The sequence below is a fragment of the Triticum dicoccoides genome, chromosome 5B (genome assembly GCF_002162155.2).
Source record: "Triticum dicoccoides isolate Atlit2015 ecotype Zavitan chromosome 5B, WEW_v2.0, whole genome shotgun sequence".
NCBI classification, from domain to species: domain Eukaryota; kingdom Viridiplantae; phylum Streptophyta; class Magnoliopsida; order Poales; family Poaceae; genus Triticum; species Triticum dicoccoides.
In genome coordinates, this window is record NC_041389.1 from 334,626,421 (window position 1) to 334,639,007 (window position 12,587).

The window sequence follows — 12,587 nt, forward strand, 5'->3', positions numbered from 1 at the left end:
GGCGGCGGCGGCGGCCATGGGGGGCGGGGATCGGATTCGATCGGAGCGGAAGCGGAGGGGGAGTAAAAATAGCCGTTGAGGCGTAATGAGATGGATTTTCGGGGTGGGAGGGGATGAGAGGAGCGTAACGGCTAGTTCGGGGAAGGGGGGCGGGTCTGGGTGGCCGGCGTCGAAGGTCGTTCAACGGTAGGCACGGGAGGCGGAGGAGGAGGTGGGTTTGTTTCCACTGGGAGGTGGGCCCCGAAGAAGTTTGTCTCTGTATATCAGGATGATCGCCGACGAATCATGAATGGATGATGGCTTGTTGAGGGAGAAACAAGGCCGGCAGATCAAGATCAATCCACCACTTCGCATCATCTCTCGTGTCGATAAGTTACACAATGATTCAGCTCTTAAAACTTTCCTTTTGCGGGAATTCAACTCAGGAACTTACAGCATATCCAACAGCGGCCTTAAAATAGGGCTGCCCAACTTCGGCTGAAAAACGAGCTCCAGCAACAGCCCTAAACGTATACACTTGTGGTCTTATTTTAGAGGTGGCTAAAATATCTGGGCCCAATGATGCATATTTGGATCACGAAGCCGGATGCCCAAACGCAAAAACGGGCACGACTTGCGTGCCGCGCGCAGTGAACCCTCCAGAGACTACCCTCATGCGTGCGTGAAACCCACCGTCGACCGTCGTGCCGTAGATCCACCCCTACCTCTCTTCGCCCGCCAGTGCCAATGTATGTCATCGCGCCGCAGACCGAGGAACTCCACCGGCTTCCACGACGTTCGTCTGCGTGACTCCGGACGGGTTGACGCACGACAGCGATAGTACTGGCTCGGCACGTATGACGAGCCGGACGTCACCGCTCGCGCTTTCAAGAAGGTGTGTTGGCGGCTAGACCAGCCAAAGCGGGTTTTGAACTTCCCGGAGATCGGGAGTCGGGACGATGCGGAATTCGTCATCCCGAGATCAAGATAGTGACCGTTGCGGAGGAGACTCAGATCGTTGTACGAGTCCTCTACTCTAAGGGTAACACCCTACCAGCGGCGGAACTAGAGAGGAAGTTCACGAAGAAAGGAGGGCAAATGGTAAAACATGTCGACTTGAGGGGGCCAAATATACTATTGTTTTTCTCATCTATGTTCCCTAAAAATAATTTTCACACATTTTTTTCACACATTCTCCTAAGCGGAACTAGAGAGGAATTTCAGGGGGGGAGGGAGGGCAAATGGTATACCTTTGTTTGGATGTTTTCTCTCATGCGTGAACTCAGACCTGGCCAAAACGGGCCGGCCCGGCACGGCACAGCCCGCCCTGTGCTAATTGTGCCTGGCCCGGCACAGCCCGCCATGGCACGTTTAATAGCCGGGCCGTGCCGTGTCGGCCCACGGGCGCTGCTTCTTGGCCCAGGCACGGCCTGATTAGTAAACGGGCCGGCCCAATGGCCCGTTTAGCACGCTGGACTGCACATTTTCAGCCTGTTGGGCTGGTTTTTAGGCCTATTAGGTTATATTTTAGGTATATATATATAAAAAAACTGAAAATATATAAAAGAATTAAACGGGCCATGCCGTGCCGGCCCGCGTGCCCAGGCTCCAGGCCCAGGCACGTCCCAAGGCGTGCCGCGTGCCGGGCACGGCCCATTTAGCCCATGCCGTGCCTGGCCCATGGCAGGCCATGTCGGCGTGCTCGCAGGCTGGCCTGTTTAGCCCGGCCCGTTTGGCCAGCTATACGTGAACTGAGTGATTACAGAGGATTTGTCTTGCATGTAGATTTGAGTGAACCTGTCCATGTCTCACCCCTTTTCACCTTATATACTACGGCGAGGAGATGTAGTCACAAGGGTTGTTAAGAGAAGTGCAACGTTATTCTCAAAAAAAAGAGAGAGAGAGAGAGAGAAATGCAACGTTTTTGTGCTCGGATTCCATGGAGCCTTTATTTAACATTCAAATATCGCATTTCAAAGTTTCAAAAAAATCTGAAAAGAATTCAACATTTACATATGGATGGTTTTATATAGTGAACAGTGCATTACGGTTAACTGTTTTTAAAATCACCAAGTAGTTATTCTTGTGTACTTTGCGTGTCAATGTATTTGGCCATGAAAATTTGCACACATGCAGTATACATCCACATGATACTATGGATTTTCTTCAGAATTTTTGAAACACTGAAACGTTTTTAAAAATTAAAAACAGACAACGGCAAACATACATCAGGAACATACAGCGACACAGCAGATACCAGTTTGCACAACAGCAGACAACCGCAAACATACATCAAGAACCACAGAGGTAAGACGGGCTTATCTTACATTGTCGCTTCACGACAGGCATTTCCGTGACAGCTTAGTTATGCCCCGAACAGTTTTAGATTTCACTGGAATACATCACAGTAATGTTCAATCGCGGTAAGTTCACTTCACAACAAGGGTTTTCCGAGCCAATGCAGTTGGCAATGATCAGCGATGAGCTGTTGGAAACAAATGATCTGGTGTAAGACAAGGGCTTGGGTCAACAAAGTTCGTCACAGAACTTTTGCCTTTTCAACTGGAGCCCCACCATGTACCATTTGAGCCTTGTAAATATATACAGGAGGCATGCTGTCCTGATCAGGCTTATGATTTCTATCCTACAGTATGCTCTGCCATATGCTACTCAACCAAGGCAAAGGCGTGTATTTATATCGTTTAATGGTTCCAATCTGGATCCCACGTTCTACGATATCATTAAGTCCACTGGCACTTGGCACCATGTATAGCTAGTCAAACTCTGCTATTGATCATAGAACCCTCGTCTCTGGTTTTGGGGTTGATCACCTGTCGCGAACCAAGCAGAGAGCAATGCGATTTCAGGGACACTCTTGAGTGAATTATGCAGATGGAAAAACTAAAAATAATGACGCAACACACTTCGAACTAAGAGTTCATTCTGCAATCTGCAGTAATCATGTATGTGGGCACTCTGGCCACCGATGGAATAGTTTTTACTTACCGAAATCATCAGCATCGTCATCAGTCTGACTCGTGAAAAATGGAGTTAGATAGTTCTTGTCAAGGGCGGTGAACGATGTTGTGCTGTGTCATCATTTGAACAGTAATCAGTTGTTTGCGGAGTAATCATTTGTATGCAAATGGAAATACATGATCTGACAACGAGTACCTTTTGTGGAACTCCTTGAGTTTCATTCTCAATCCTCCTCCAGACGATGTACCTTCCTCATAAGTTGGGGGAATGTAACCATTGTTATCCTCGTAAGTCTGAGAATGGTGGCACACAGAAGTTAGTCCTGAATAGAAAATTATCCTCGGAAATATCAAAAGCAAGCAAACTGTGCCACACAGCATGATAATACAATATAAACAAGAACCTACAAATATCAGCTACCCAGCTAGAGGGCAATTGCTTTGTAGGCCCATAGCAAAATATGACCCTGAGTAGCTATTACCCCAAAATATATGAATTCCAGTGGATCCCAGCATTAAATTAATAGCATAAAAATAGCATATTTTCAGAAAGAATGTGAGTTTTTTTAGAAACACAGAAAATAGAAGTAGTGAGAACAGAAAACCAAATCAATGCTTACTTCTATTGATGTATTTTCATCACCAATTACATCCAAAGCTTCTAACATGGTGCCTGTCGACCCTCCAATAAGAAGAACCTGCATGATTTTAAGTAATTCATGAGAGTTGTGCAACTCACTTTAAGAGTATCTGATGGTAATATGGAATTACGTGCCAGCCATGTATGCAACACTTACAAAGAATTTTTACTGCACAGAAAGGATGTACCAACTTGATTATGTGCTCCTTAGGTTTACGTAATTATTTCGGCAAAATAGTTTGTTCTATGAAACTATATTTGTGATGTGCATCAGAGCAAAATAAAAGCTTAATTAATATAGAAGTGGACCAACTAGCAAAAACTATAAGCAGCACATCATGCCATCCGAAGAAATGCAATACACATATAAAAAATGCCATCCCAATTGAAAGCTTCATCATTTCTTGACTAGTGCTCAAAATTAAAGAATGTGAAAATGTGCAAATACCGTTAAAACGACAATGGCTGTGGTAGCTGTTAATATCGTCTTTCCATGTCCTTCAGGAAGTTCATGCACAGATTGGAGAGCAAGCGCAAAAGCCATGGCTCCTCTAAGCCCTATTTGTCCAAAATCCAAATAATGAAAATTGGCTTTGTAGAAGCCTTTATCATATATATGTCTAAAGTTGCCAACTACAGTATAATGAAACTCACCACTAAAACAAAGAGCTTTCTGATGATTTAGAGGTATACGCCGATGTTCTGGCCGCGATATATTAACCAAGTAGGCACAAGAAAAGACATTTGCTGCCCTACAAAGAAACAAAATTGCAGGAAAGAATGTCAGAGAGTGTGCTTGTTTCACCACTGAACTTAATTGGATATGACAAATTCAATAGTTGGGGTAAGTTATGCATTATTTTCTACATGTTCTACATCATTGCAGACCCAGTTTGACTTCAATTCAAGTATGTGACTAACAACACGTAACAAGGCATGAGTATTTTATACACATCAAAATATGACCATTGCTAAATGCTCAAACAGTGCAGGACACAGTTGTGAGATCTAAACAAAACATGCTTTCAACTTTGTAGTGTCTAGTAACTTAGTAGGTACTCCCTCCATATCAAAATATAAGACGTCTAGCCTACAAAAACGTCTTATATTTTGGTACAGAGGTAGTACTATATATGTGAAACAAGGGCATAGCTGTAGGAGTACCTTGCAACAATTATAAATATCTATTGTTAAGTCAAGGAACCAAATTTTAAGCAAAGAATTGAATAGACCCAACTGGTGATATGTGAAAGTAAAACAAAGGATACAATCGAGAAGATGATGAACCCAACGTGTGACCAGCTATGCTCTTCCATGGCAATATCAAAGCCCATATAAATGAAGCTGAAAAAATAAAAAAATAGTCAATTGTGGCGAAAGAGTGCAGTTAACATCAAGCACATGCAATCAATCAACTTTCCACCACATGCACGCCCTCCACATCACCAACCGCTCATGCAATCATTCAACTTTTCAGTTTCCACTTTCCAACACATGCAAATCCTCCACATCATCAAAGAACATGAAAGCCCTCCACATAATTTTTTTTCAACAATAAATAATTGAACTTGACACAAGACAATATAACATGCAACACCCTCCATTTACCTCTAGGTTGAATGTGGTACGGTACTATTTTCATATATTTTAATTTTATTTTTCATAAGTTCATTGCTTAAATAATCCGTAGCAACACGCGGGGCGTTATCTAGTTACTCATTATGAGTGTCCCGGGGCTTACACAAATGTTTCAGCCAAAGATGATAGCAAGTGAAAGAAGGCGGAAACAAAGCGCTGCGAGTTATCTGACAGATTAGAGTATGTATAGTGCTTCATAACCTGAGAAGAAATAGCAAATATGATGTCAGGAGACATAGCCACAGTAGAAACATGACTAGATATCACATAATAAACTCAATATTGTTCCTACCATCCCTGTGAATAGTATAGAAACAATTCCTGACAAGCCAAGTCCTTCTGCTAACATATACCTAAAAATTAAAGTGAAACAGTTCAATGAAAAAAATACCCAAAATGGAAAGAGTGAAGTTTCAAATGTCCTTACGAGAAGTATGGGAAGAGAACAAAAAGGCAGCACTCCAAGTTCTGAAGACTGAAATAGCAAACATACCACAAATTTAGAACTGGCAACATATGTCAATTTATTTAAAGTGAAGACTGAAAATAGGTAACATGATATGACTTACTTGTCAATATCCAATCCCGCATATTTAAATAGGTACCAGGTGGTCAAGGCATCACAATATCAACACAGTATAGGAAGTGGTGAGGATGGAATAATGCCGAAATAATCCAAATTTACATCGTGCATTCCACCCCTACCCCCCCCAGCACACACACACCCAAAAAGCAGCAAATAAGAATGACGACGCATCTTACAGTAGGGCAAGAAAGGGTATGTGATGCCAACAATGGGAAACGAGATAATATTATGTAGATTGTACCAAATTTTCTTGGTTGCAGCTATCTAAGAACAACATTTCACTAGTAACAGTTGTCTAGGACTAGAAGCAACAGTACTGTGAAGTTCACTAGAACATACAGAACATGAATTATAGAAATCATATGAGGCAAACTTGCAAATAGAGTTTTGTATGCAAGACAATGAGAAAGGATATAAGAGAAGAGATAAATCCAACTCCGACACCTGCAAATCATAGAAATGGAATGATTACATGAGACACTACAAAATCAGAAAGAACTAAAAATACAGAAATATATTATCATCCAGAAAAATTATCCCTAAGTTATTAAGATACTGATGCATCTCCTCTGGGGTCACATGTATTGTTAACGAGAACTGCACGAGAAGGAACATCAAAGAGGGGCTGTGATCCAAACATATTATAAGTTTATAACTCTGTGCAGCGTACCAGTGTCTCTCATGTGTACGAGGGAAGAATACATGTTAAGTCCATATCCTCAAGATGTCCAGGAGGAATACAGAATGAGCACATCCGTAGAAGGAATAGCAATATAAGAATTAAGTCCTGCTACTAGGAACAGAGTTCCAAAGCTCACAAGTAGGCATAGAGGCTGAGGTCAGGTACTGACATGTACCGTAGAAATCATATGTCAAATGGCATAAATGCAGCTGGGCCAATTTTGCTGCTCAAAACTTGTAATGGTGGCAGTGCATCGAGTCATCCCTATAAAGGGATGCGAACTGAACCTCAACAACGAATTAATCTATTCTCGCAATTTTCATTCATTAAAGATACAGTTTATCATGAAAGTGACACAAGAACTGCAATGGATCAGCACTAGTGATGCATAGCAGTACTGTTCCAGCATTACTCATGCTTGGGAAGCATGTGCATTGCCAGATTTGCGGTTCGCTCGGTTGATGATTTGGTTTCGCCATTCATTATTATTTCCTATGAATTGAATTTCATGAGGAGTATACACTCTGATTCGCAAATCAGGAATGAAATACATGGACAAACACCAAAATAGCCATCTGCTATACCACGCCACCTCCACATGTACTCTCCCCCATCTCCCACACTCCTTCTACTGCCTCCCTGCTGCTTGTTCCCCACCGTGCCATCCACCCTTGCATTGCATCTCCCTTCTCGCAGCCATACCTGCTACTCCTCAAGGACGACACTGATGGCGATAAGACGGTGATAGAGATTGTGCACGGCGATGGCACCAAGATGATAAAGTGGCAAAGGAAGCACCATGATCAAACAGCAAGGGCAGCAGCACTGTTGAACGACATGGAAACTGACATCGGTCCATGCAGGTTGCGAACACAGAGACAGAGAACTGGGGGTTATACCAACCCCGATCTAGATCGGTCAATCGGATCAGGGGTTGGCTATTTCTCAGCAAATCGTGCAGCTATTCAATAGAAAATACGGATTGAGTCTGATTATTTAGAAGTACAGTTTGTTTGATGATCGAGGCTTGAAATAAAGTTTGTGTTGTATGGATCAAGCTGAGTAACTAAGTAACAGTAATCCCTTAAGGGTCATGCATCGTACGTCCAGAAAATGAAGAAATAATGAATGCTGTATATTGAAAAAAGTTAATAGTAGAGTTGTGATTAGTCATTACTAAAATGTTCTAGCTAGTAAGTGCCCAAAATGTGTAACTAAGTATGTATGGTCATGGCAGTCTTATATCAAATTGAAAAGTGTTATCTTCGGCACTGGTGCTAACCTGATGACATTGAACCAACAAAGATCTCAAGGAACTGTAGAATCATCATAAAAATGTTCTCGCCTCCTGCTGCATTACTCCTGACTGATGACATTGTCCTGAAGAAAATAATGGACATAAGCAAGAAGTGCACATCTTGGAAGAATTATGTAAAGGCTCATTGATAGAAACAAACCTGTAAAGAGAAATTGCCATCTGCACTCTCCAAATAGAAGACATATAAGTTAGTCATAGGCACGAGGAAGTACTGACTATACTTGCATGCACTGGAAACAAGTAAAAACAGACCGCATCGTTTAAAACAGATTCGCCGAACACCAGAGCATACAAGTTAACATCACTTCCCAGTTCCTGCACAGAAATGATATCACAAGTTTCATGTCATTAGTTCAGGGACACAGCATAGTCAGGGTCGCACATATGCATTACCTCTTCAACAAATGTGGCATTAAATACTGGCCATCAATGTAACAACTGAACCTCTAAATGCTGACATTAATAATATTTATATGCTATGATGCTTCATCTTGCAGGCGAGACCGTGAGAGGAAATATGGACTTTCAGACTAGTGTGACATCATGTCTTAATAGGAACGATAGACTACTCATATCAACAAGGAATTCCTTCTTTTCCGGGAGCCCATCCGCAAGGAACCTCAAAGTTAAGCATGCTTGGCTTGGAGCAACATTAGGATGGGTGACCGACCGGGAAGTTGATCCCGGGTGCGCACGAGTGAGGACAAAGTGCACAGGAAAGACCAGTGTTGGTCTGTGGGGCTAGTCTAAATCTTGCCAGGCGTAACGGCCGAGAATCAGTGGCTATGGCAGGGGCGTTACAGATGGTATCAGAGTCGTCCCTCACGGTTACACAGGCTTGTGCGGGTCAGTGCCGCAGACATGTACATGGCATGTGTGACCCATCGTGGCACACCGCATGGGCACATGTGGATGCTGGCACTGGCGTGCATAGGCGTGTGCTAAGAGGGAACGTTCCTGCTGGGCCGACGAGGACGTCGGTTCCTTTGAGTGGGGGTGTATGTGACATCATGTCTTAATAGTAATGATGGAGTACTCATATCAACAAGGAATTCCTTCTTTTCTGGGAGCCCGTCCGCAAGGAACCTCAAAGTTTAAGTGTGCTTCACTTGAAGCAATTTAAGGATGGGTGACCGATTGGGAAGTTGATCTCGGGTGCGCGCGAGTGAGGACAAAGTGCGTAAGAAAGACTAGTGTTGTTCTGTGGGGCAAGTCTAGATCCCACCGGTCGTAACAGTAACCAATGGTTGTGGCTGGGCGTTACAACGAGTGAGGACAAAGTGCATAAGAAAGACCAGTGTTGTTATGTGGGGCTAATCTAGATCCCACCGGTCGTAACAGGAACCGTTGGTTGTGGCTGGGCGTTACAACTAGCCCATGGAACATACTTACCAAGTATTACCTACATTAGTAAAGCATGATGCTTCACTTTTCAAGCATGAGGAAGTCTGTTTTCTAGTGGAAAACTAGGAAATAAGATCCTTCGCATTTCTTAAAACAACAGAGACAACTTTAGTGACTTATTTACTGATATAGTGATATGTTCCTGACCAAGATTTGCATTCAACATCAGTTAAATCACTACACCATTCCAAAATCCTTGGGAATAAAAGCGCAAAGGCCCACAACAACAGTTAAATCACTACAGAGTAAAACTGACTCGGAACAAATATAGCCAACTATAAAGGTCCGAGAATGAGATGGAGAAAAGAAAAGCTAGGCACCTGGAATATTGATAATACTGTGACAGGATCAGTCGCGGATATAAGAGCGCCAAACATAAGACATTCAACCAATGGAAGTTTATACATTAGAAATGTGAGTCCACCAAGATAACTGCAGTGAAAACAGATACAGGCTTAGAAGATGAGAGATTTTAATAGAAGTAGACAAATAAAGTTTGTTATGCTTACACAAGCATCCCTGTTACGATGGAAGCGATGAATGTCCCAAGAATGGCAAAAGTTACAATAGCCCCAAAGTTGGCAAAGAATGGTTTCTGAAAAGAGACGTCTTAGGAAAAGTAGCTTAGATAAAGAAAGTATTATCAATGTATAGTACTTACTGGGGATAAGCTGAATCCTGATTGGGTTCACCGAAGTCAAGGAACACAAGTTTCAATTTGGAAAAGAGAAATATTCCAGTTAGGAGGGTAGAGAAGTATATGGGGAAGTTACAAGTTAGGAAGCCTATTTTGGTCACCAAGGTACTAGCAATGTTAAAAACAAGAAGACTGAAGAAAAAGGATATAATATTATAGGAGGTAATAAGAACAAGAAGAAGAATTCTTCATGGAAGTTGAACCATGTCCTGCGAATCAGAGGGAACAAGGCATGATCAAGTGGAACATGTGAACATTGTGTGTAAGATCTAGGCTACAGTGAGCACAACACAAATGATGCAGAAATCCAAATAAGAACGAAACTACAAAATCAACGAACCTAGTGTTGGTCTCTGTGTTCGAAATATTAGCAAGCCCACCAACAACTAGTCCTGTAATACAGTCATGAAAGTTCCGTAAGTCAAAGAATTCCCACAATATAACAAATGAAATGAAATGAACAATAGAGCAATCGGAGATCTCCATTTATTTTCTTGTTCAAATATCAGTTTGCTCATTCAATGAAAGACTTCGTGGAAGCACATATTTATGCAATGGTTCTCCTTGATCAAATGATGAGCTACTGTTGGACTGCATCAAATTGATGGCACATTTTGAACAACTATCTTATCTTAAACTGGGTCACTATAAAACAGGGTTCATCAAACTAGCTACTATTTTTGAATGATATATCTCAAAGAACTCGAAACTGAAATTTACAGTTATATACAAGTCGACCGACAAACATTTTTCGCATTCCCAGTGGCATGACATTATATGAATGGATTTAAACCCCAAGTATATACTCAATCTGATAGCAAGACAACAGACCTTGCTACTAGCCTAGTTTAAAGTTAGCAGAAATACTAATTATCCCGTTCTTCTGTGCGGTACTGCGGTTTGTGCCAGCTCAAGGCCAAACAAGAAAGAAACGGGGCTGATAATCAGAACTAAAACAGAAATTTCCAGAATCTACGAAATTATCAGACGTGCGAGCAGCCGGCCAGGGTTAGGGTTCAGACGCAAGGGTCAGGCAGACGCCTCGGCCGCGGAGGCGTGCGTACTGTAACATAAACATACCGATGAGGAGCGAAGCGCTGGCCTCGGGGAGGTAGTAGAAGCGGTGGCGGCGGAGGACGTGGCCGAGCACGAAGGAGAGCACGAGCATGGAGATCTGCAGCAGGATTCCCACCCCCGCCACCTGCTGCTCCTTGCCGGGCGGGGCGGGAGGGGGCGGGGCCAGCAGCCCACCCCCCGGCGGCGCCGCCAGGGCCATGCTCAGCTCCAGCGACATGCCGGCCGGCGAGAAACGCTGGGGGCGGCGGCCGGCGACGCGGGGATCAGTCAATCGGGGCCTTCCGGAAGACTGCCGGGCTACGACTGGGAGGAAGCTTGGAAAGTGCGGCTTGTTGGTGGGGCCGCCACTTTCTAGCACAGAGAGCGTGTTTTGTTCACCTCCTGGAGTTGCATGGGCATTCCATAAAAAAAAGTTGTACGGGCATTGTTTGGTTCGTGCCTAGCCTGAGACTACCCATGATGGGAATAACATAGATAGTAACATCACACATTTCTAAATAAAACAGATCATGTGGCTAGTAATTAATGAGCAAAAAAAGACATGTAGTAACATAGCTAGTTACTGTAACATCACATATATCAAGACAAGATGAGTCTACAACCTAATAAATAAAGTGTTGCATGACACCATAAATATGTTACTCCTCATTAAAGAGGTAGTAATATAGACTAGTAACATATGCATGTTATTACTCTAATAAGTTACTGTAACGACACATATTTCTATCGTCATTGTGGATTAGTGTGTTTGAGATTATAAAACATTTGAATGTTAAAGTTCTAACGCCAACTTTTTTTAGAACATCTACAACTGAAATTGCCTAATCCGGGTCACCATACACCGGTGGACAATGTCAAGCATGTCTTAATTTGACCTCTCCACAACCACACTACTCAAATCTCGATACCCAAATTCATGCAAAAAACATCTAGACGGAGGGAGCGAGCGAGCGGAGAGGGAGCGCGAGCGCATGAGCCCATCGCGCATCACTCCGGCGACGGCGTCCACCTTCCTGCCGTGCGCCACTCCGGCCGCGCGGCCACCCCGGGTCTAGACCGTCGCCGGCAAGCCGGTCTCTTCCCATCCCCGCAGTCGGTGACCTCGTCCTTCCACGGGGAGCGGCCAGTGGTTTCGGGGTTGGGCATCTCGTCGGTTTCCGAGGGGTCGGAGGCGGCGGAGGGGTCGGTGGCTCCTGCGGCGGCGGGCACTGCGGTGGGCTCGGCAAGGCGGATCTCGCAGTGGCAAGAGGCCCGTGCTCCCAAGAAGACCTTGTGGAGGCGTCGACCTGAGGAGGATGTTGGGGAACGCAGTAATTTCAAAAAAAATCCTACGATCAAACAAGATCTATCTAGATGATGCATAGCAACGAGAGGGGAGAGTGTTGTCTACGTACCCTCGTAGACCGAAAGCGGAAGCGTTATGACAACGTGGTTGATGTAGTCGTACGTCTTCACGATCCGACCGATCCTAGCACCGAAGGTACAACACCTCCGCGATCTGCACACGTTCAGCTCGGTGACGTCCCACGAACTCTAGATCCAGCTGCGGTCGAGGGAGAGTTTCGTCATCACGACGGCGTGGTGATGG

At 43.9% G+C, this 12,587-nt stretch overlaps 1 protein-coding gene across 1 annotated transcript; it reads right to left on the reverse strand.

Annotated features, from left to right (window-relative positions):
* Positions 1-2,207: 2,207 nt before the first annotated feature.
* On the reverse strand, positions 2,208-11,340 carry LOC119308759 (sodium/hydrogen exchanger 6-like). The gene is made up of 22 exons (XM_037584901.1): positions 11,003-11,340; positions 10,263-10,314; positions 10,072-10,131; positions 9,887-9,911; positions 9,735-9,820; positions 9,546-9,657; positions 8,074-8,136; positions 7,961-7,980; positions 7,786-7,883; positions 6,237-6,265; positions 5,805-5,836; positions 5,663-5,710; positions 5,528-5,588; positions 5,339-5,436; positions 4,866-4,941; positions 4,762-4,781; positions 4,252-4,349; positions 4,046-4,155; positions 3,578-3,655; positions 3,154-3,251; positions 2,986-3,068; positions 2,208-2,810 (listed from the first exon to the last, which is right to left on the reverse strand). Exons 1-22 carry the CDS (start codon positions 11,214-11,216, stop codon positions 2,767-2,769), a joined length of 1,605 nt encoding a protein of 534 aa, XP_037440798.1. The 5' UTR covers positions 11,217-11,340; the 3' UTR covers positions 2,208-2,766.
* Between the last annotated feature and the right edge of the window lie 1,247 nt (positions 11,341-12,587).

Coding starts and splice junctions, on each gene's coding strand:
- LOC119308759 (XM_037584901.1), bottom strand. CDS start 11,216: ATGTCGCTGGAGCTGAGCATGGCCCTGGCGGCGCCGCCGGGGGGTGGG. Junction 4,156..4,251: donor GAAAGCTCTTTGTTTTAGTG/GTGAGTTTCATT, acceptor TTGGACAAATAG/GGCTTAGAGGAGCCATGGCT. Junction 3,252..3,577: donor ATGAAAATACATCAATAGAA/GTAAGCATTGAT, acceptor CACCATTCTCAG/ACTTACGAGGATAACAATGG.